Source organism: Ixodes scapularis, unplaced genomic scaffold (genome assembly GCF_016920785.2).
Source record: "Ixodes scapularis isolate PalLabHiFi unplaced genomic scaffold, ASM1692078v2 PGA_scaffold0__279_contigs__length_252992795, whole genome shotgun sequence".
Taxonomy (NCBI): Eukaryota; Metazoa; Arthropoda; class Arachnida; order Ixodida; family Ixodidae; genus Ixodes; species Ixodes scapularis.
Window position 1 is genome coordinate 101105642 of NW_024609835.1, and position 25665 is coordinate 101131306.

The 25665-nt window shown below is 44.1% G+C and overlaps 1 protein-coding gene across 1 annotated transcript in view; it reads right to left on the minus strand.

The window, feature by feature from the left end:
• Positions 1–25665, minus strand: part of LOC8028023 (zinc finger protein 2 homolog) — a 124536-nt gene that overhangs the window by 66978 nt on the left and 31893 nt on the right. Inside the window, exons 2-4 of the mRNA XM_029972148.4 lie at positions 12390–12696; positions 2170–2321; positions 669–801 (exon numbers count right to left, since the gene is read on the minus strand). Of these exons, the coding sequence (XP_029828008.3) occupies positions 669–801; positions 2170–2321; positions 12390–12696 (592 nt within the window). The remainder of the gene's footprint in view (positions 1–668; positions 802–2169; positions 2322–12389; positions 12697–25665) is intronic.

The window sequence follows — 25665 nt, forward strand, 5'->3', positions numbered from 1 at the left end:
GAGCAACAACATAAAATGGCACGAAATATAAAACCGCCCCTCAAAGGTTTCGACGTTCTTGAGGAAGGAAAGGAGAAAAACAGGAAAATGTACTATAAATATAGAAGTTTAAAAAGCGTTGACGTCACGACGAGGTATCAGTAATCTAGTTATCTTTGATATTAGGAATTTGACCTTTGTTTTTGTAAGTGATAATAGAGGCAAAATAAATTGTTGTTGTTGACAGGGACTGTCAACAACAACAATTTTTAAAACACCGAGGACGGGACGTCCTCAGTGTTTTATCATTCCAACTATTCGCACCTATTCACCAACACGCTCGTTCTCAATTATTACTCTTTGTCTTGCCATCGTTGTCGCCACATGTTTCCCACTTATGATTTCTGAGAGTGCGAAGTTCCATAGCACGAAACTCGGCTAATGGCAGCACTTTTTCATGTCATGAAGCAACACGTTATCCCGAGAAAAGGGAAGCATAAATCGACCTTAATCGCCTATGATGGTCGGAAGAAGCATTTGTTGCATCTTTTGGCTAGATGTAAGAGAATAGAATACGCTAAACTTGCAAAGGCCAATATTAGAAAACTGCCAGCTAAGAGGAATGCGGCTTGGTTTGCACATAAACCAGAATGGGAGGTGCCAGGAAATAATTGTTAAACTTAACTCACCAGTGTGCGTCCGCATGTGCCTCCGTAGAAGAGATGGTCTGTCGAACGCCTTTCCGCAAACTTCGCAGGGAAGAAGAGTCCTTTCCCGTCCTTTTTTTACCATCATGTGTCGTGGGGCTTCGATTGTGACCGTCTGAAAGCACACCAATGAGTCACGTGATAAATAAACCAATATATTATTAGATTGTTTTCCCAAGAAGGGTGAGATCGAAAGCTCTTTGAAATTTCAGACCTGAAGGCTCCATGCAGCGTTTTTCCACTATATGAGTTAAGTCAGTGAAAAATACTTCCATGAAGTTATTAGGGAAACGGGGCCCGAACAATACGCTCTATCATGTGCGCGTCATTTATGATCGGAGAACTTATAATCCATCCTGATATTGCCGTAACTTAAAACGAAACTAATATTTTATGGTAAATTCTGCGTGACCGAAAACCTGTGATCAAGAAGATGATGTAGCGACTGATTATAATCGCGCCATGCAGTAGGCGAAGCGTGCACACGTGTGCCAGAAATTCATGTTCATAATCCTGTCGCTGAATTTTAAGCGCAATCTAGGCTTATGAGATTATGTTTTTTTTTCTAAAATAATCAGTTATACACTACATATATAAAGTCGAGTTCTCGTATGTTCCACCAATTTCATTGGATTTTTGCCGATAATACAAAAGATAGCATATATCTCATCTCCAAGTGATCACTTCATATATGCTGCAATTCCCCCGATGTTCACACAACAAAGGAGCATATCCGGTTGCACACCAGATAATCGTCAAACGTGGCACAAGATCGGCAATCCCAGGACCCTAACTTAGTCCTAGTACTATTTTCTACAATGCGTTATTTCCAGAATACTTTCTATGGCGTTTTCATGGCTTTTTATCTGGACATAGAATGAGTCAAGCTGGTTGAGCTATAATGTCTCTTGCTCGCCATAAAATTTTAAAAGTACCAGAGTTCAGTCAAATATGCAACGTATGAGCCGAAGAGGCAGCTGTAAAGTCTCAATCTGGCACTTGTTTGGCCACTTGGGCCCAAAGTTGCCGCCGGGTGAAAACCAAACAACCAAAGGTGAATCCTCATTTTTGCAGTTGTTTGCCGAATGAGGGAAAAATGTCCATACTCTGGCTGAAGAAGGTCAAGATAATCCTACCTTGGCTTCTTCGAACTCCCTTAACGCTCTAAATTCTCCTAAAATAACACAATTTTAGACCAAAGATTTGTCCTACCTTGGTTGGAAAGATCTGAGCTGGTACCCATTGATTCGACCATATTTCCAGGTAGAGTAGAACAAACTAATATTATATATGAAAAAAAAAAAGCAACGCGTTATCAGTTTGTCTTTCCTTAACGTAGGCTACAATATTTTTATTATTTTTAGCGAACGCTAACACAACATGTATAAAGATTCGCGCGTTGCGGCCATTTAATGACAGTCGTTTCAAAAGCGTGTAGTATGTTATGGCGTAACGGGAGGCAAGACTTATAAGGTAGGCTCACATCTTCTGTTGTCGCGCCTTCACTGGAAACTGATCGCCTCTCCTCCGGTTCCGACGGAGGTGTCATGAGCACGCGGGGCAGCTGCGGTGTCAGGGGCGATGACGGGGACGACGTTGACACCAGCAATGACTGGGACAGGTCCAGAGGAGTGTCTGCAAAATAAGACACGGCAAAACAGCGTCATATGATATGCAGGCGTACCTTGCCCAGCTGGAGCTATCAAGTGAACGTGCGTCGCGGTAACCTAGAGCGTTGTTTCATCGCTCCTGGATCACAACGGCGGCCATGTATGGCTTTGCACGGTTTCGTTTAATGTTGAAATGCGCATAAATATACTTAGGAGTCAGCGGCTTGATCACTGTTACATAATCGTTTGTGAACATCTCGGCAGAACCACTCATAGTTCTGTAGATGTGATTACACATTCCCACATTACTTGGCACAAATGTGCTAGATCCTGCTTCGCAGTTTTTTTTTAACATATACTATGAATAATAGATGATTGCCCTGAAATACCTGATTCATTCTTCTTTTTCAAATGCGCTAAGACATATTATGTAAAACAAATGGGCATATGGAAACAACAACATCTTAGTTGTCGGTTTCCTGAAGTTTTCATCATATGCACAGACCTGCAAGACTGGTGCATTTGTGCTACAGAGCGATTATTACGTATGATCAACTGACTATCAGCATAGTTCGCCACACCTTTACGAAGACAAAGATTAATACATAATTATCGTTCCGACATCATTTTTTTGAGGTTCAATATTCGAGCAAACACGTACATCAGAACACCTGACCGTAAAAATTAGTAAAATGTAGAAAGGACATCGAATATTGAGACTTCCTTTTCGCGCGAAAAAGCTTTATTTTCTTGGTATAGAAGTCTGCTTTTGGTGCACAGGAGTTTGTTTAAAACTCAAGAGAACTATTTTCGGCAGTACTTTGATCCTACCTGACAAAATCGTCATACGTTGAACACGTTCCTGCGTCGTTGAATGTTAGAGCTATTTTTTCTCTATCAACTTATTCAGTAATGTGTCGTTAATATGGACGCCGTTAATACTTTTTGGGAATGCACCGGGTATCTGCGTTTATTTTGTGTGCCGAAATTGTTTTGGAAACGGAGATGTTCATGTTAACGAGACGTGACTGTGGGACAATTGGCTATTGCTATGGTCACCCTGCCTGCTAGCTTTTTATTTTATCTTTCGTACACTTTAATAACGTTATACTAGAATCTTGAAACTTATTACGTATTTCTTGCCTGTAATGTTCTCTAGATCATAAACTGTATATAAAAAAATAAGATGACTGGAAACATCAAAGGGGAGGCCCTTTTTTCGCCGTCGAAAAGTATACGCTGCCCATTTCGTTTTCGTTGCGGCCACAAGTTCTCTCGATTAAATATGTTTTGTCTATACATTTGCCTTTCATAATTCAGTTTGCTGCAATATATGTTGACGTGCTCTAGATTACAAAAAAAAACACCTCCAGATAATGTTTTACATGCTTCAGCACCTTAGCACTGCACATACTTCAAATAGGAATAGATTGGTTATAATACGCAGAATTCTCCACATCATCAATCTCCCTTTCTAGACCTGCCGTTGAATTCAATGACTTTATACCTGTCTCCATTAGTGGTTTAGATTGGAAGCATGTTTCTTGCCCTTGCTTGTGTAGGTTTACAGTGTGATCATACACCTACAAAAAAATATCATGCTATGGACCTACTCGCCCGACGGCAATTGTGCGCGAGTATGCACCTATCCGCTCAATCCCCGTGGTTTCCTCTAGAACACGCCGAGGTAAGGACAAGCATCCACTTGGAGCAGCGACGTTCTTGCTGCGTGCGAATTGAAAAAGGCAACTCGATCCGTTGCCTTTCTTGTTCGGGTTGCCTCAATGCCGAACGAAATGCTAGGTTCCTCTCGCTCTGAGCAGCAGACACCGAGATTGAATCTCAAGAGCTCACCTTGAATAACAAACTTGCAACCGTTTTTTTATTTTTTATTTTTTTGTGCAATTCATAGACCGCAATAAAGGAAGTCCTGGGTGCGCGCAAGTTGCAAGGACTCCGCGAGCTTTGCTCTTGTTGCTACGCTTTGGCATGTGATGAATACGTCGAATCTGTTAAACCTTTACCGTATTCTTAAGTGCGACGAAATGATTACTAACTCTATGTTAAACGCAGTGATTTAATTAGAATAGAATGCATAATTGATATTCAGTTGGCCAATCTTTGTATAAATAGGTAATTCTGTTGTGTGTTTGTTTATAGAGCCGGAGGTTAGTGACCCACAATGGGCAACTGGTGTCTCAGCAGCTGTAATGAGAAATTTCGCCACTGCAGCAGAACCGCTGGCAGGGGTCGTTAATGCGCACCACCGCAGTGGTGAAAACACCACCACTCTCCGGCACAATGCTCATTCAGATCGAAACGGGCAGAGGTGGGGATATATCAAAGGGTACCCTCGAAATATATACAAAAGCCTAAAACGTTCACCGAAAAAAAAAAAAAAAAAGACAAAAGAACGTAAACGCCCACACCCTTTTTTTCTAAATCTAATTTGTCCGGAGTTCAAACGAATGCATATTTCGCAATTAGTCAAAAAGTGCGCGCAGCAACTGCGTGACACTGATTTTGTAATTAGCCCGACGACTGAAGATGCGGAAATGTGCGCACTAAAACTTTCCAAGATTAAAAAAAAAAAAAAGAAAAAAACGCTTTGTCGTACGTGTTAAAATTTTCTTACTTATTACATTCTCAAGAAGCTGGCTTTGCGGGTTTTAAAAACATCATGCACTCAGCGGTCTGTGGTTGAACTTTGTCGCAAATTAACACGAGAAAAAGTACCTTGTCATTGCATGAGACAGCTGGCCGCATTATACATTGAATAATCCAACGAGGCAATGGACATTGGGACTCCGTCAAGAATCTCACGTTTCTTGCTCAGAGCATTTCAGGAGGCTTCCGTGAGTGATTTTTTATGTGCTGTTTCAACCTAGGCATTTTTGACGCCTGCGACGTCAGAAATCCACAGCTATCCCCTCTGAAGAAGTTGTGTGCTCTTCGGTCTTTTTTCTTCTATTTACTGCAATGCTTATATATGACCCAGGTTCGCGCAAACACACAATACGTATTTCAAGGTAAGCGGTACGTGTACGTTTCTATGAAAGGTGCAGTAAGTTTTTGCCTTCTTTTTAAAGGCATCCCTATGCAGGATGTGAGGCGCTACATGTGCATAAGGATGCTACTCACAATGCGGTAGCAAATTATGTGGCCTGCTCAAAATGCGTTCTTATGATTCAAAATAAAAACGCTTGTCCCGTCTACACCTTCCTCGTCTTTGTTAGTCGCACGCTGTTTTCAGTTGTATCATGAAACGACTCGACTGCATCGCCGCATTCACCCAAGAAACAATGTTTGTTTTGTACGTGAGGTTATCATAACAAAAGTTCAAAAGCTGGGAATGTGCGGTAACAACTCGAACGGCCAGAACAATAGAACGGAGGAATTCAGCTGAAAAGCGCATTTGACGTCAACGGTGAATCTGTTGTCGCTAAATCTCTAATCCTTTGTGAGTTGAATATATGAGAGATAGGGTGGAAGTGAATGATTCAACCCGACTCCAGGAAATTATTCAAATGTGATAACCTGATGCCTGACTGTGGACAAAAAATAGCGTCCGGATTGCGAGTTTGTTTTGTTTTGTCGCATCTGATGTGCAAGCTCGTGCCCAACGAGGGTCAAATATCGATGTTTGAAGAAGCTCCGTTAGTCACGCTCTTCCAAAAACATGCGTAGGAAGGCCTGCGGCTTGCATACTTAGAGTAACGCGAGAACACAGGCGACTATTAATCGCTACAAGTCCGGAGAGATAAAAGTATATTTTTATATGTATTAAACGCTGAAGTGTGCGTATACCGGTCCGAATTGAATAGCGTTGTGGCATCCCTAGCTTTATAGTACTGTTTAGAAAACCAATTGTTGTGGCTTTCTCTTCCGCTGCGATGGCTGCCCCCCTCGCGGCGAATGTTTAATAAAATGACGTTTACCCACAAAGTTTAGTGGGTCCTAAGTCAGGTGACACCGTGACAATGAGTCACGTGCTTGCGTGATCACGTGACGTATAGCTGCGCCAACGACGTACCCCAAAGGAGCAGACACCACGTGACTGGCGTGCGTGTTCTACGAAAAGCGACTTTGTTCAGGTTGGTTCAGATATACAGCGCTTGAGTGCTACCGACTGCGGTGCGACTGCTTGAGTTTTACTCCGACGCGTTCGCGGACGTCGGTGGCCATGGCAGCCGTCTCGTCATAAGCAGTAGCAAGCGATCATAAACATAGTCGGTAACACTAAAACGGAAATGTGTATGATCCAGAATCCAGGCATGACCAGTATGCTGCATATTTTTGAGCGTATGAATTCCTAATAATCTCGCTTTGTAAGTTCTATTTATATATAGAAGTCAAGGGAGATGAATTCATTTAGGCGAACTGCTGATTGAACCACTTTTTTGTTTGTTTTTGGTCTCTGTTTCAAAGTAGAGGATTGTGATAAGGCAAGGTAAAACCTAAGGGGTCCGCAGCATATTTTATTTCAACCTTAGAATACGTTTTTGGCGGCGGATAAAGAAAATGTTAAATGCAAAAGTGAGACGGGAAAGAGTTACGGCCGAGGGAATAATATCTAGCATCACCGCCGCAGCAATACTCCCTTGCGGGTGTCACATGTCTCATAGGCTGGCGTAAGCAACCATGTGACCATAGTGGCAACCAAACACCATAGGCGTTCCCGTAGGAAGTCATGGCATGAATTTCGCTGAGTCATGGGCACGTTACAAGTAAAAAGTAATAGTGTTAGAGTTACTGTTACGTGTTACAGTTATAGTTGCTGCAAAAACAGTAACGCCGTTTCTTTCTCGTTACAGTACAGAACTTGGACACAAGAAATCACAAACCAAAACAATATTATTTTATTTTTTACACTTGTTAAGAAGAAAGGTAAAATGAGAAATTAGAAAAAATTTAAACCCGACGGCTTTAAATCTTTTTTGATTTCTAATACAAGAGGGAAAAATACGAACTGAGTTATTAAAAAGTTAAACCCAAAAGGTTTAAATTTTTCTAGTTTTTCACGTTGTGTTTGTCCCTCCTTGTACCCTACGTCTCGGGTTGTAAAATGTCTTACAATAACTATCTGACCTTAGTTACGTTGTCGTCGACCCGAAAGGTGTTTTTTTTTTTTTGCCTGATTTGCCGTTTGAGCATTTTCATCTGCATAATTTATTTGCAATCATTGTTATAACTTAGTATCAACTTCTTTTTTTTTAAATTGTCATTGACAATTTAAATTGCCATTGACAACTCCGAAACAGATGAGGACACAGATGGTCACAGAATTACCTTAATTGGATATACTCGGAAGCAGGCCTAAACATAGCAGGGCAAACAGCCTCGAAATAGCGTATTTACTCGAGTAATAGCCGCACTATTTATGAAGAAAACCTGAGGGTTCGTTTTTCCGCGGAGCATCCTGATTGCCAATCACCGCGATCGACAGCATGATTCCAGCTGTTTACAGGACAGAGATAACATCTTCGCGCGAAGATACCATCTGTGAAGTTTGCATTCGTATGGAGGCTCGTGTTCTCGATCTAATTATTTGTGGCGTTGTTTATGCGCAACGCGATGATTGGCTGTATATGTGCTTTGCGGGAAAGTAGAAGCAAGGCTCTGTTCATAAATAGTGTGGCTATTACTCGGGTAAATACGGTAATATAGGGCGAAAAAAGACAAAGTGGTGCCTTTTGAAGCTCTACGAGCGTACGACGACCACCGCGGCGTATGTGTCCTAAACGCCAACTGTGGAAGACCAGTCCGCTCACACGCATCAAGAACAGCCAGAAAAGAAAAAAAAAAGAAATTTAAGCTATTTGGTTGTGACAGGCGTGTAAAAAAAATTAATTTTACGAAGAAAGAAAAAAATTGTTTAAACCAGTATTGACGGCGCGCGACGCGATTTAGTTGGTAGTAACCTCCTGTCCACATGTTTCTTCTCTCGGCATTTCGATCGCGTGTAGGAGAGGTGGATCGACTTCGCCTTCACGTTGAGGTGGAAAGAGCGAATGACCATCTCGTTGAAGTCGAAAGGGCAAATGACCATTCCGTGACGTCATGGACTTTGCACGCAGAATTTCAAACAAATCTCTCGCCGACAGTATTGCTCTAAATAAAGAAAAAAAAAACGTTTTGCGTAAAGTGCGTTTCTTGAGACGCATGTCCCGCCCAGACAGTTTACAATTTTTTTTTCTTTTCAGGAATCGTTTTATTTAGAGCACTGAATAAGTTCCACAAAAAAATGTCCTTCCATTGGGGTGTTTCCGGAGGTTATCAACGAAAAAGCTAATTACACTTGAACCTACCTTCCTGTTTACTCGAGCGGCTCCGAACGGAAGGTAATGAATAAGTTAAACAAGCGCTGGCTTTCTGCTCAATTTGGGGACAACTTCCTTGGAAACTAATAGGGTAGAGGAAACGGCGACCGGCTGGGTGTAAAAACGACAGCACGGACATATCCGTCAAAAGGGGAAGGGACAGGGGGGCGAGGTGTGGAGACACAGCCCAGACGGAATACTCGGAGACATATCGCATGACCACCGACACCCGCAGGTGGTCCCCAGAAGAGAAGAGTGAGCCAAAAAATTCGGTGGAACAGACATTGTTTAAAGCCCCTACAATGGCGGGTGCCGCTTCCTTTATTCTCGGTCTCGTGCTGACTCGTATGTCGTCCCTTCTCGGTCATGGGCTAAATCAGGGAATGTTTTGTTTGTTTAAGGCTTAGCCACGCTTCGTTTTTCTTTTTTTTGCCAGCGAGGAGTTTTGAGATTAATATTTTAAGATGGCAATTTCACCATGTCCGTGGCAGTGGGTTCTAATTTATATAGTAAGAACAATAACTGTAACGTTAAGTTACAGTTACTGTTACAGCAGTTGCAGTTACCCTACAAAAAAGTAACAGTGTAACAGTTACAAATTACCAGTATTAAAGAGTGTCGCGTTGCAGGTAAAAGTTACCGAAAAAAGTAACCAGTTAGCGGTAACGCGTTACTACTAACTAGTTGCTGCCCAAGACTGGTCTCGTTACATAAGCAATTGCACCGAAAGGTATCGATGCAAAATAAGAATAAAATGCATTATACGCACGGCGATTTTCCTAGGTATGAACAAAGTACTGCCTCAAGGTGTTGTAATTTGAATCTTCATTTCTTTTTTGTGAACCCCCAGTTAAAAACATAAAAAAAGTTTTATTGCTTTAGTTCTTCAAGAAACACGGGCAATACGTTTTCTGACGAAGGAAAAACAAACAGGGAAGGTAAGTGGAAGGTAATTCCAAGGTTTCAAGCGGAAAACTGTAATTTAAAACGACAACAAGATTAGCGGAGTTTCTTTTTAAATATATTTTTACAAAACGTTTAATTATTTCGTGTAACCGGTCACGAAGCCGACCGACACGTCTTTGTAAGTGGTAGCCTAAAACTGCACGGGAATAAGTTTCCCAAAAGCTCGAAAGGTTTTAGGTTCTTATTTTTTTCTAGTTTTGTGAGAAACTTAACTTGTAACTTTGTTTTGTTTCACGGGTAGAGAAACGTTGAAGCACCTTGAATGTTTCTTTGGAAAGTGGTTACACAAAACAAATTTACTCGAAGTGCCAGTTAATTTAAGAACCACTCAAGAAACTCAAGCACACAAAACACACACAAAAAAAAAACGCGCTGAGTGAAATTTTTGCCGTTTTCGACTCCTAATACAATGGAAGAGAAATAATTACTGGCGGTCATCATTCAACCCGAGACCAGTGACGGACCAGACAGCTGCACGTTTCTCCGCGAAGCATGCACGTGCGGCGGAGATTACTCCAGACTTCCGCGCTTCCGTGATGGCTGCCCAGCCGCGGCACACGGTATCGACGAGAAGCGCGGAAGCCGATTCGGCGAACCACTTTTGAGAGCCGTTTCGGCCGGACGGCTGATCGAGAGGTGTCATCCAAGAAACCAAACGAAACAAAGATCAATCACTTTGTGGATCTGGGCAAAGCGAAAGACCGGCCGGCCACGATTCGACGTGTAACAATGGCGGCTGCGGTGGCGCCGCTCTTTGCTCTTCGCATGCGCCGGTGGATATTCTGTCCTATTCTTTGTTTCCTTTCGGGATCGTCCCTCCGAGTGCATGGGAAAGCAAATACATACGAGAGAGCAGGAGAGAAACGAACTCGGAAGTGGACTTCCGCTTCATGAACAAAATGAAAGTTTGGGCGATACCATGCAACACGCAACGAAAAATATGTTCCCCAGTGACCTGAAGGGTTATGCAGGAATCTTGCATTTATTTTTAATAACAACCGGAAAAAACCTTCTCTGAAAAGATAATTTGTAATTTTTTCCATCAAACGCATAGATAAGGAAAAACCTGACCCTTCTGCCATCTATCGAGCATTGCACGCCGTGCTGCGTTTCTCTCGGTATAGTTTCTCTTGAATTTCAGGACCTAGGTGACAATTTAAGCCGGGAGATATTACAAACTCTTAGGTTCAAGAAGAGTTTACTTGATGGAACGCTTCTCACTTTAAAACAGTCACTACCGAACATATATTTTAAAAAAAAGGCATAATCAGTTTGAATAAGACATCTGAACATGCATGTCGGAGTTCGGAGTGGTACAGTAGTGTAGAGACGCCCACTTGACACATACTAAGTGTTTTAGCAACGAGTATACGGACTTCGGAATTAAAAACAGCGCGGAAAGACGAGGACCAGACAAAGAGGTGACACGGACGTAGCGCTACGTCCGTGTCACTTCTATGTCTGGACTCGTCTTTCCGCGCTGTTTTTAACTCCGAAGAATGTACCAACTCGCCCAAGCATCAACTTGAGTATACAGAGCTAACGAAGCGGACACCCAGACATTTCTTACGAAAACTAACTATCGCACAAAAACAAATGATGCCGCGTAGGTCACTTCCCAGGAGCTTATTTAGGGAAGTCCTTAGCGTTTACAATAGTTAACTAGTATTACTTTTGCATATAATTTTGTTAGCAATGATAAACGTAAGATTTGCTCAGAATTTTTTAATATTTCGAGTGCAGTGCTTAGGAGTCTTAAGGCGGCTAAAATTGTCAACAGAGGTGAAAAAATTCAGCCAAAATTCGCTCAAAAATGAGAACATGAAAAAAAGAAAGAAAAACGTTTCATGATACCTTTGAAAAACGAGCATAGTTATTCCACGCAAAAATAAAAAAAAATGTGGTGCTTCAAAAGTAGATCCGTGATTTCCGCATTGCAAAAACTTCCGTGTAAATCGTTAAAAAAAAGATATATATATATATATATATATATATATATATATATATGCATATATATGAAAATTTGTTTGCACGTTTGGATTTCCATTAGATTTTTTGCTTGTCTTTCGGATATGTGTTCCAGCATACGTTTGAAAGACCACAAATCAGAAAAAAATGAGAACACGAGCACAGAAAGAAAAAATATCGAATGCATTTACTGCAGGTTCATTGCAAATCTGGTTGCGATAACATATCTTTTTTTGTGGTTGTGGTGCAATAAAGAGCCACACACAGTAAAAATTAAAACAAAAGGCGGAGTGGAAAAAATGGTTTCACCCTCAGGATTTCGTTGTCTGTTCGATTTTCGTACGTGGGTATAATGTACTTTCCTTTACCTTAAGTCCAGGCGCAGCCGACGCTGCGAGCTGATAGGTTCAATCAGACAGCGCCAAGAGTGCACCATCATGTTGTTAGTCATGTTTCTGTACGTGTTCTATCATTGCTGAACCAATCATGTACAGGGAAGACCTAGTTACTTGCGCTTTGTACGCTGCTTGATTCGTCCCATTAAATCCCATCGTCATCTGCGTCTGTACTTCAGCTCAAACGAAGTATAAAATTTATACGCACCGTTCTGGTTTCCGTGTTAAGGCTGGACTCTATGGAGCGAATACGCTGCGAAGAAGCGATCTACTTCGCCCGGCGGCATTGTTAAGCACGATACATCAGAAGAGTGGCTGAGGACCCAAGCGCAAGACAAAGGCGCCACCGTATGAGACTTTCGTCGACCATTCGCATCATATTTGCGCTAAAGAGTCCAGGATTTTGTTGTTGATGTTTGGATCGAACAGAAAACGCACGCTCACCTTCGAGGATCATGCCCATGGCACTGCGGTACTGCGCCAATGAGAGATCCCTGGCTACGACGAGGGTGAGGGGTGCGTGGTCGCCAACGTCTTCGTCGGGATCTTCGTAGAAGACCACAAGCTCGGTGTTGGAGGCGACGGTACGGATGGCTTCGTAGACGGGCTCTCCTTTGACCAGCGAGCCGAGCAGGTTCACCTCGGCGCTGAACTCGGGCGAGTGGCGAACGAAACGAACCCAGTTGCAGTGTCGCACCTGCTTCGTCTTGCCGTGCTGAATCTCGTCGTAGCAGCCAAATCGGTGTCGAATCTGCGAGAAACAAACGGATACTGGTGGTTAGGTTCGATATGAGATAGCGTGCAAGACGGGGAAAAGATATTCAGTGGGTTGTGGTGTAAGCCATTTCAAAGCAAATGTTGCATTTGACACCTTCGGAGGTGGAGATGCACATGATTGCTAATTTCGCGTACGCACCAAGAAAGGCGCACGCTCAGTATATACCGGAAAGCTGCATTTGGTGACACCCAAGATTTAATAAAAAGTACAGTATTTTCCGTACTATAAGTCCGTACCCGGTGCATTGTCCACAGAAAAAATTTGTGGTCAAAAATAAATGTTTTTCTTGCATAGACCGCAGCCGGTGCATACTCCGTGCGCCGTGCACAGTCGACGCGTAGTGCCTCACCCAAACGTAAAACATTATCATTCACATCAACACTTGACAAATGCCTGCTGTTCTAGCTCATAAAGAAGATTTTATCGTGCCTAAATTAACCTTAATATACTACGTTATTCATAAAATCCTTCACATCTTGTCACAGTGAATGGTATAGAAGAAAACAAATCTTTCTGCAGTCCGCACCAGTTGACAGTTCAAATTGGGTAAAGCTTCAACTTTACACATGCATAGAACGCACACATAGTTCGGAAAATACGGTGCTCTTATTTGTCTCATTCAAAACCAACATAATGGTTGTGCGTCTCGGAGAAATATAATTTTCGTCTCTAATTATTAAATAGCGGACATGGCCCCATGTTGGGAACTGAGTATACTGAATGAGAAATATGTGTATATGAAACCCGTAGATTCTGTTAAAACATGTACACATATTATTACATATTCGTTCAGTACACCAGGGAAATTAGAGAATTGTCTTGCTCGTTTTTTTCCGCCGTGCACCTCTCTGAACGCTACAAGTTCCTGAACCGTTACAATACTGCATAAAACCTTAATTTTATTATTTGCATTATTCGCCACCGTGGTGCTGTGTCATCCTTTGAAAAGTAAATATATGTAAGATAAGAATCTCCAAAAAAAACAATTTAGCGAAAAGACATTGCGTTCCATAGAGGCGCACCATCTTTCTTTCAAAATTTATTTTATTCAGTATGTAAGCTCTGTTTCCGAAACTAGAGATACTTCGTGTCCTAATTTTTGAAAATTGGCAATGGCTTGAGTGCTTTTGTGATTTCGAAGAGTCCTGCGGCCTAAATGAGAGCGAGTGGCTTTTAATGTAGGTGACTGGGAACTTGCCCGCACTGGAGGAATCGTTTCCTTATTGCAAAGAGATATATCAATTCTCCAATCTTGAGGTGCGCCAGACACATCAGCTGCTGAAAGTACGTTGCTCCACGAAGGAAAGCAAAAAAACAAAAACAAATAAACCGCAGGATCCGTGAGTTCGTTCGTATGCGTAGATTGAGGTGTGCTTGCGATGGCCAGAGCATTCTAGAGCGTTCTAGAGCGTGAAATGTTTTTCTTCTGCTTCGCCTTTTCCAGCGGGAAACTGTCTCGACCGAGCATTAGAGGATTGTGTGGTCCCGTTTTAAAATGTGTCGGAGATTGTTTTTCATCCTGCTTTTCGGACATTATATTGGTGCAAAAAGCCGGAAGTGGATGTTTGTTTTATTCTTGAAACCCTTTGATGATTCTTATAATGCACAGAACGAAGGAGGACACTTTCATATGGTGTTCGAATGTAAGATAATAGTGACAGTGTGAAAACACGTTTTCTTCATTAGACATTCAGACTTTTATATTGAAAAACATTGATGCCTGGACTTTGTCATCTCCAACTCACAAAAAAAATTGTTTGTTTGTAATTAAAATTTAAAAAAAAAACCCATAGTAAGAAATATGTCTAAGATTTACAGGCATCCAGAACTTATCCTCGATAAAATTACCCCTTGTGCGAACTTAGTCATAATCTCAGAATTTTGGAAACCGGCCCATTCAAAATATAGAAGTTATAAAAAGTCGCGCTCCTTGGGTGATCGGACTCGCTCGCTCTCGTTGATATTAATCTACGCCGCCTTTTAAAACGGACACTCAGCCATTTAATAGAACCTGCATTAGATCTCCCTTCTCTTTAGTGACGGATTTTACGAGAATTTTTGTTTTTAACAAGCACGTAACTTTATCAAATATAATTATAAGGAAATCAACACACCCCATAAGAATTATTCAAATAAAGGCTATACACTGAACGATACTGAACGATTCGAGCGGCCAGTGCCAGATGGACGAAGATGTCGAATTAATCAAAAGCAGGAACTCATACAAGTCATTTCAGAGAACCAACTGCTCGCACAACTACCACGGACGATCTTTATCGTTTCTTCTCACGTCGGAGGTCTCTCCATTGTTACAATAGAGCAACTCCTCGGGGCCCGTCAACGGACAGCGAAAGGAAGCGAGAACAATGGCAAGGAGAAAGAACCATCCGGATATTGATCCTCCGGGAGGAGTCGACTTTCGATTTCGTCAGGAAAGGATCCGACGAACCAGGCGTCGCGACATCGCGTTGGCAACAGAAACGCCTCTACTGCCAAGGCCTCCTCGGAGCCGATGCGCCTCTCTCATCGTCTTCCGATGCCTGGCCGGCTCTTCTCGTCAGTGCGCCCCGTAGATAGAAGCCTCAAGGTCAGATCTTCCCACGAGGGGGGGGGGACGTCTTGAAATGGACGCATGATTCGACCGAGCCCGTACCGACCGAAGGCCCCGGCCTGCTACATTGAACGCGGGCTGCCATAGTGTAATATCAGGGCGCCCAACCTGAGATGACGCTCGCGCTCACGATCCGCTCATCGAAGTTTCTTATTGTTCTCTTGGCCCCCGTTCTGGTGGTGCCGGGAGTCCGTGCAAGACCGAAAACACCGGCGAGCACGAATGCTCGAAAACTAAAAGAAAAAAGGGGGGCAGGCACACGGACACCATCGTCGGTAGCTCCTTCCTCGACCCCAGATGCGCGCCGCGCGGTGAAGAAGAGGCGGGTCGTGTCGAATAAAATGCGGCTACCGAAAGAAAAGACGTGCCCAGAGAGGGCAAAAAAGAGGGAGAGAGACCCGCGAATATAGAGCTTTGAGCGAAGATTCGAGAGTCGTGAGGCATGATCGGCGGGTGCGGATGATGCCATATTGGGCCGGTGCTATCCGCTTCGAGATCAACTTTATGCGCCTAAGAGTATGGTCACGCACGCGGAAGGCAGTTCCGATATTCGCCCCGCGATGTAGTACGTGTACGCGCTCCGCCAACACGGCCGGCCAAAGCCCCGAGGACTATAAAAACGACGCCGTCATTTGGCCCGGCGGACTCGGGACGCTTTGTCGGACCGATTACGACGAAAAGCGAAATTCGTGTCCCGGGGACTCGACGCGATCTGCGAGGCACGACGCGCCCACAGACTTTCCAATAGCGCCTGTTTCGTGGGAATCACGAGTTCGCTTCGCACTGAACGAATTGCCATGGTAACTGGTTCGTGCGGCGGGCTCTTCCCTTTGATCCTTCCCTGTTTTGTTACAGGCCTCTACCACGTGTTCCGGTGTTTGGCAACCTAATTTTGGAGGTATAGTAAGCTATAGGAGAAAGCACTACTTTTTTGGGGGCTGCAGTATTGATCTATAAAAAAAAAAAAAAGAATTCTAAATACGGTGTTATTGGCCTCTAAGTTGGTAGCCTTCCCGCCAAATATTCAGTGTCCAACAGGTACAGAACCAGTATAGTCAACTAGCATGACGTCACAGTAGGAGCGCAAGAATGGCAGCCCATGAACTAAAAACAAGCGCTGTTCTCTGAAACGCATCCAAATTAATCGTTAAATTAAGCCGTTGTCGGGTTTTGCTTGCCTGTCATTCTAGCTATAGTGTACGAATAGACTAGGAACTTTCGAAGTGGATTGAGTTGCGTTACAGACTCTCCTCGATCGGATGGGGCACGCCGAGGGGTGACACCAGAGTTAATTGAAACATTTACAGTAGGGCTGGGAAATTGATCGATTAACTTACCGATTGATCGGTGAAGGATTTCACCGCGATTAATTATTTTAACCGGTTAATCGGTAATATTTTTACGAACCAAAAGAAGGGTAAAGGCATTAACCACGCAGACGGGGACATGTACAGCTGTATGAAGGAACACCTTTCGGTAAACGTTCAACCTAAAGTAAACTGTAGGAGCGAAATTTGTAACACCAGACACGTGCAGAAGTTTGCACGTGTCCCGACCACTTTAGAGCCGTGCGAGTGTCCGTTTGGTTCAGCAGGAACTATTGTGAAGAATAGACCAAAACCGACGCGCCCCATCGCGGCGAAATATCACGCAGTGCACTCTGGGAACTAGTTGGCCACTCAGTTTTGGTTTTGAGTAAGCAGGTTCATCTCATGCTATCACGTCGCGACCGAACGCGCTGATTGCGTTTTCGATTACTTGACTTTTTACGAATGTACAATACACTCATTCTCGAGTGATAGAAAACGAAGACCGGGGCACTTTCCTTGGTTCCCGAAACACCGGGTATTGTGCGTGCGTATGCAAACGTAGTAAGACGTGGCTTAGTCATCTCACCCCACGAGTGCATCTTTGGGCTCAATGCCAGTAATCCCGTCTAGTACCAGTGAACTACAACTGAAATTTGGTCACCTTGAGTCCTACATGTATTTTGTTTTCCAAACGTCCGCTTCTTGCTACTTCATTGGGCGAAAAGCAGGCCGCATCCTCACAGGATTATCGAAGTTGAGCCCAGTGTTGGCGGATGAACTTTTAAGAAAACGACATAAATTCGACCTCACTACTGCACAAACGTTACTACGATGTCTTCCTCGTGTCATCACATATCTCACACTCAAATTTTATGCTGATAGAAGATTAAGTTCTCGCAAACACTGAGATCGGTTTGCTACGACGGAGGCCCTAACAAGCGTCCCCTACTCCTCGGCAAGCCTTTTTAGACGAGCTTTTCCTGACGCCCAAGGTCTATGCCTGAACAGTGTGTCTGAAATTATCTCGGCATACACAGTCAGGAAAAAAGCCAACACATAAAAAATATATTATAGCCATTAGCAACCGTGAAATGCGCCTTGAATAATTTCGTTCGTTTGGCGCACCGCATAGGGATTCATGACCGTCCGGCGCACTTCCGGCGAACGGTGCGACATTCTTCACACATAGGCTCGGCTTTTGCTTTCTTAAAACGCTTTGTATGTGCGAATGTGCCCGTATGATTGCAGGATAACTTTATGCGCATACGCGATGTTTAATATTAGTGAAATGCAAGCGGTGGAAACTTCACTTCGTGCAGTGCTGCGAGGCAGTACAGATAAGAGATGGGAAGTGTGTTCAAATGGAGCTTTTCAATGGCGCCTCCGAGTTTTACCTCGCGTACTCCGGCGTATTAAAAAAAAAAAAAACAGTAATCCCAAAAAGTTATATTTCGTCTATGGACGCACGAAACAAACTTCCTGGTCAACAATACTAATGTAAAGGCTCGAGCTAGATGTATGCGTACTTATTGGCTGCTATAGCTCACTGATTCGCACACAAGCAAGATCCCCGAGCTTCGCAGAGCTCAAATTCCCACCACTGGCTCGTCCACATACCTCGAAACGCTAACAGAAAGGCTCAAGTACAAAAATACAACAAGCATGCATTAAGACAAGCTATACATCTCGGGCTTGTGCTAAAGCTTCGAGGACTGGCCATTTAGGTTAGTTTAGAGATTACAAATGACGCTCTCGGGACCAGAAAGCATGAGATAACAGCGGCTAATAGTCCACGCTCATTGTCTGACCTCTAGTCGACGTGTCGATCGAAACCGAAACAATGCCACTCTCCTCCCTGGCCAACCAGTTCCCAGAGTGCAACGCGCGCCGTGTTGCATGCAGGGCTTTATGAAAGTAGCTAGTCTATTAAAGGCTGCCGCTTTTGCCAAAGAATATCAACGAACCTGTCCGCCTCATGCAGCTAAAGTAATATTATGTGAGTGTGTCTCTGAACTGTTCCCAACTACGCATCGAGGTTAATTCATGATCGAAATTGTTTGTCGCATATTCAGCAAAAAAACAAAAAGAATATTGCCTAAAATATCTTTATATCTAAATATATATATATATATATATATATATATATATATATATATATATATATATATATATATATATATATGCTTGGAAATGGAAGTAGACCGATTACTGAATTTATTAATTGATTAAAGTGTGGCAATTAATCGGGTTCAAAAGTTAATCGACGCCCAGCAATAGTTTGATGGCATCGTAATGCAAAACCGCCAAGCGACGGTGGATGATATAGCTGCACTTGTGAACGTCAGTTGGGCTCCTCTTTCATCGCCACGTTTTTGGACCACTCGAAAGGCAATGGGAAAGAATTTTCGGTTTGATGAAGAAGTGCCTCTAGCTGTGCTTGAGACTTCGCTTGCGGCTGAAATATGTTTGTACCTATATTCACGCACTATAAGATTTGAGTAAAGCGGAATTGAAAAAAAAAAAAATATAAAAAAAAATATGTGCGGTACTTAAAAAAAAATAATAATATACTAGTTTTTTTTTAGTCATTCCGTACATTGCATTAAGAAATCGTTGCACCTATTTTTTTTTCTTGGAAATAACAAAAGGAAATATAATTTTATAGTTCCGATACAACAAAAAATGCCTCTTAGAATGCTGTGTTCATTAAAATTGCTATACGTTTTGTTGCATCGCTGCATACAAAAGAACATATGGAAAGGATTACGATCAGTGTAACACTAACAAAGATAGCCTGTGCAGTTACGTTGAAGCTATCTGTGGCGATGTACATTAAATACTATTTTATTGCTTCAGAGTACGTAGTTATATAGCAAATGATACTAGATCACAAAAGCCCTATTTAAAGCATTCTTAATATTTTAAACGTTGAGTAACTCCGCAAATGCAAATACACAATAATAACTTGTGTTCGTCAATGCAAGAAAAAAAAAAAAACAAAAAAAACACAATTTTGTTAATACGTCCAGGTGGCGGTAAATATTCTTAAAAACCATGGACACAATCTCCTAAGGTCAGGCGAGTCTTATGGGCAGCTGCGCCAATTATTTTCTTTACTTTTTATGTCAGAGCCGACCCCTCCGCCGGGAGGTTAATGAAGAGGCGTTTTAATTGCCGACCGTAATGGAAGGACAGTCACCTTGGACACGTGATTGACACCTGCGGGGAGCGTTCCTTTGTCCGCTTTGTCATTCGTGATCCCAGATTTTTTAGATATTTACCAATAGCCAGAATGACTCAACCTCGCTTCTTCGATGCTTTAGCACATCATAATTTTGTGTACCGTCCTTTCTTACTTGTTTAAACGAACAAATATCATGGCATGAACTGACCTCAGTTGTGAGATGACTTACGAAAGGCCACTGCTTTAAGAATTACACTTAGGCAAAACTTGTCCTTAAATGTGTTTTTAGGGGCGAAGCTCCTTAGAGTCTAGCCTCGTCCGGCGTCCGTGCTCACATCGATTGCACTGCTTCCGGGATCGGCCCACCTAAAAAAAAAAAAAAAACACGCACGCCCGCACGGGGGTTCTAACTTAGAACCGCTCGCTTACGAAGCAGACGTCTTAACCACTACGCTACACTCCAATGTTGCATGTAGCCGCTCATCGTCTATACAGGAGAGGGCGCTGCGGTCAAATGCGTATATAATCGCGTCAAACTTTGCATGCAGTAGCTCAACGTTTATTGACGAGAGGGCTCTGCGGTCAAATGCTCGACTGCGTATATAACCACAACCCATATCACACATTCTCTTTCTGACATGGACCGTTGACTTAAGCGGTGGAGATGCGTTCTCACGGCTTCTAGCGGATCCAAGCTGATCCGTTAGAAGAACCACTGGCTCTGCACTTCACCGACCATAAAGCAGTAATAATGAAGTCGAAACGCAACCCGGAACTCAACACTACCTATGAGCAATACAAAAAAATCAGCACCATCAGCACTACCTGTGAACAATAAAATCAGTATCATCATCACCACCAGAGCTTCGCCCCAATCAACATCATTAACCATGTGGAGATGCGGCCTCTTTCTTTTTCATTCTTTCTTTTTTTGTTTTTGCTTGGTGGTGTGTTTTTTACGACTGAATTAATTCTCCATTAACTTTGTATTTCGTACGGTTTTGTGTTTTTGAAGTTTTTTTGTTTGTCCAGTTGTAATTTAATTAGGGATACATGTCCTTTATTGGCCTAACCATTTTACCCGATAATCTAGCTAAATAATTAAACAACTACTAAATTGTCATAATTATAATGCAATTAAATGCAAAGGGGCAAGCGAGCTGGACAATAAATTGTTGCAGATTCCCCTGCCAAGAAAAAAAAATTCTCTAGTGAAGCATGAAGCAAACAGCAACACCTACCGTTTCAAAATAAAATGGTAGGAGTCGTTCTCCTTATGAAACGCAAATGAATATAACACCCAGGAACAAACCATGCATTATCCATTAACGAAACTCTTACACTATCTAAAAGTTAAGCAGCGCTGCGTCTACCTAGCATTCCAATGAATGCTACACGACTCGCGAGTTCAAATGGGCCAACTATACGAGAAGCACCTAACTCTTCAACTCTCGTACCGAAAAGGTCGTTGAATTTCCCACGTGCCACCTCGATGAACCAAAGTTTCCCAGTGCGACATCGGCTGCCATATCGAATGTCTCGTGGTGAATCTTCCTGGAGCTTCAAAATGAAAAACAGCCTTGTTTCTTTCTGTAGGCATTGCAGGGGGAACTGACTCGTTCGAGCCTGTAAGAGTGTATCACATGTCGTGCCAGTTGTACGTTAATCGTTATCCATATTCGTGCAATGAAAGAAGCACGTTCGACAAGTAGTGCTACTGGTTCTGCAATATACGCACCGAGACAGGTGCGGCTATACATCGGATAAAAAACGACAACGGCTTAAGCCATGACGAGTTTCTCACGTAAGCTGTGGAAGCACACGCGATGAGTACCAGTGGAGCCAAAAGCCGGATTCCCTTTCGTGTGGTGTAGTTTCTCTGAACGAGCTATGTAACTAAACCCTTGCAAAAAATTCTGGGGCGACTTTTGTGTTGTCTGTTTTATGTTGAAGGTATTGGCCATTTCGACCTAGGTTGGTGTCTACAGGTTCTCAAAAGTTTACGAGCAATAGACTAAGTAAAGCAAAATGAAAACAAAGTAGCATGCACCAGATTGTAGGCTGTTTGAAGTAAAATAAGCATATGGAGCATATGACTTAGTATTTTGTACTTATTAATTTGACATAACAAATGCAAAGCTCAGAATTTTTATACGATTAGCTGTCACTTGCCTCATGTTAAAATGTACGAGTTATGTTGCAGAGTGCGTGGTGCTTATATTACTATAATTTTAGTAAATAAGTATTTGTTGAAATTCCGGCACTGCCTAAGGGGAGTCTCTTGCGGTGTGTTATGGCTTTTCGAAAAGAAATGTTCAACTAAGGCTGGTTAAGGCAGAAATAGATGAACCTTTTTACGTTTTATCTATGGCTACCTGAACCAGCAGGTAAACGCAACGTAGCGTTTACCGAGCTGTGTTGAGTTCATTACGTCCCACTGCAACGCTTTGCGCGTGTTGGGCGGTCCTTGGTTGCTATAGTAAGCCGCCGTAGCATATTGTAACCGTACGACTGCGTCTCGACCGCTTATAGCAAGCGGTCGTAACACAGTCGTAATCAAAATGCAAACGTTCATCTCCGAAACCTCGTGTAGGGAGCGCGCACCAAGAATGCCAAAATAATACATTACACAGGCTGCAGGTTCCGGAACTTTGATTTCAAAAACCCAGAAATTGATCTTCAGACTATTTCTTTTTTCTTTCGACCTGTCCTACTGGTTGTGAAGATGATTATAAATATCCTCGAAAACGCCATAGAAGCGGAGCTAGGACACTGCATGCAGAGTAAATTCGGCTGCCTGATTAGTGTGAGACGTAATTAGATCCTCGTAAAGACTGATTCCCCCGCAAATTGAACAACCCTGGGTAAGCGTTAACTGGCTTTTAAACACGTCACTCTACCGCTTTGCCAGCGCTCGCGCCCATCTAAAGCGACTAAGACGGCCCCCTACCCCAACTCCCGTTATCACTCCGAGAGAACCCAGGCCATCCTCCCATTGCCCCCTCGATCATAAATCAAAACCTGGACGCAGTGCACGTTGCTCCTTTTGCGCCTTTCAGTTTTAGGGCCTCGAATGCACACGGGAGCGAGCGTGCCTTTGTCGACTGTGCGTACAAGTTGGGGAGAAGAGGAAGAGGGGGGGGGGGGGGGGGGGGGGGGCATGCGACGAGGACGCAACGCCGCCGCCACCACCACTCCGGGCGCGTCAGTACTTTATGGTTCTCGCCCCGTCGGCTCCTCGGGGGATTTGCTTAACTGCGACGCGATGGCTTCCCCCGCCGAGAGTTTATACAGCGATTAGCGATAAGGGGGTCCACTAAAGGTCCCGACGTAACGGCTGTGGTAAACAGTAGGCGCTGTAAAGTGTGAATAGTGCACCTTGGCCCGCTGTTTGTTCGCGGTTGTCACGTCCGCGTGTGAATTGCCCTCCTGCTGATAAAGCGCGGAGAGCGGCTGCGAAGAGCGAACGACAGCGAGCAAGCAGCAAATGAAAGTTGCGTCCGTCGCCTTGTCTCCCTCCTTGCATCTATCGGTTCTCGGGGGCAAGAACGGGGATGCTTGCGCAACCGGCGCGTAGTCTGCCCCTCCGGAGACTAAATGGGGGGATTAGCGGGGAATGGAAGCGTCGCCCTCGCGTCGCTGCACCGAGATGGGCCGCAGATAATGCCGGAGCTGGCAGGATAGGTCCCGACCCGTGCAGACTTGCTCCGCTTTCGCCTCCTCCCGCGACTGCCCTTTTCTGACCTTGTCGCATCTTTATTAGTAGGACTTCGTCGAGGAGACTGTCACGTGTGCTCCCAAAGATGTCGTGCTGCAACTACTCGGTCGTTCGCAGCTCTCGGAACGCTGCGATAAATTGAAGTTTCAGCTCGTTTCAGTTAATATGCATGCATATGTGTACGTGCTTCCGCGGTAAATAAAATCTTTAACTTCGTTGAATAGACACGTAAATCACAGGACGGTTAGCCCAAGATCTTTAACACTCATCACGGATACGTTTTCCTACGAATGCCCACAGATATTTTAAGCGCCAAATATGAAACGTGATATCCCGATGTCCGAGTCTGAAGGTACCGCACCCTCCAAAATTCCAAAGGCCTCGTAATCGCTGCGCCCTAAAGCACGCCACCATCAGTCAAATATACAGAACAATTGAGATATTCCTTCTGTTCCAAAATTGAAGTGCACTACATCCCATGAAGTCGATATTGACAGTTTTCTTTCAGAAATAAAAATTGAAAACAGAACCGTTCTGTACGATTCTGCCAGTGTTATTCCCCACACCATCATAAATAAACAATGTGGATTCGGAGACCACGTCCTGCGGCATTACAGGCGTTCAAAGTTTGGAAGGTCACGGTCGCCCACTGCTTCCCCTTTACTGCCGTAAAACGTTGTCCCCAAGTCACATTTTTGTTTTATGTTTTGCTAATTTTACAGCGGGACTTGTTTTACCCTTTCCCGGCTAAAAAGGCTCATGTACCTACACAAAACCCCACTCCACAGCAGAAGCACTTCTATGATCTATCCCTATCCCCGTCGATCCTCGCTTCCCTTTCCCTTCCACTGAAAGGCCGCCGCTGTGCTTTGCTCCGGCGACGTACGCTGTGCTTTCTCTCTTTCTCTGCCCCCCACCCCTCCGGCAGCCGCCGCTGCGAAATACCCGCGTGGTCGCGCTGTCCAGACACGCTCCCTCGGCTCCCCACTGCCGCCACCCTGGTTCCGTTCTCGCCTACTCTCCGGGCATCTACAGAACAGCTCGAATACGTACTTTCGCTTCTCCAACGCAAGAGCAATCCCGGGATGTTTAAAAAAAAAAAAAAAAGTTTCAGCGAAAAGAAGAAACTAGAACGTTTGTGTTTTTCAGTAGATGCAACATCTCGCGCATATCGTTCGACCAAAGCACAGTCTCCTTACGCACGTCTCCTACATATCCTACTGAGCGCAAAAACCCATTGCAAACTTTGTACAGCACACTACCTGAAAGCACATCTTTTTCAACATGACTTTCCATAACGCAGCAGCTACCACTGTCAGTCGAGCACACTTTGTGTTCTTTTGATGAACGGCATTGGGCTCTGTATCGCCGATTCACGGCCACGTTCCTGACGTTTGCGTGAGACTTTACATATTTTCCCAAACGTAGATAAGCTCCGAGTCAACAAACCAGTCATCCGGTAAACATCGTCCCAGCCTCTCCTCGACACTGTAGCCACTCGCGCGCTTCCCAGAACAACGGACGACTCCAAACAAAATCACTTGGAATGGCTGTTCTGTTTACACCAACAGCACAGGGTATGGACCCGACAGCGCGCGAAATGCGTCGACTCCCCGAACGACGACCGCGCAACTTAACAAACCCCTACGTTTGCCCGACTCCCCGAAGCAAGCTGCCGTCAACACGGTGTCTTCCGCGCTGCTGCTCTTTCTCGATCGCCGCGGGCCCAAAAGCAAACCCAAAGCGATCGAGTGCGCGCGAGAACCCCACCGCAGGAGCGGTCATCTCCAGTCCGAACACGCGAGGAAGGCTCGGTTGTAATGACTCGCACAAAAGACCATTATGCCAGTCTGGTGTCCAATTCGTTAATCACGTCTGAACGTTGCTCCGCGGACCGTGCGCACGACCTGCCTAGATATTGAAGGATGCTCCGCTGACGAGCTTGATCCGCTCGCGGCAGCGGCTCTATACTTAGCGTGCCGAAGCGGGCGAGACAGGGGAGCGTCACCGCGCCAGCGCGCCATACCCACATTACCGCGCTGCTGTTCTCCGAAGGAGGAACAGCTCCGCACAGCGCCGCGAGGGCTCGGCTTGTGCCGGCGACGGTCAGGCTGGCTCA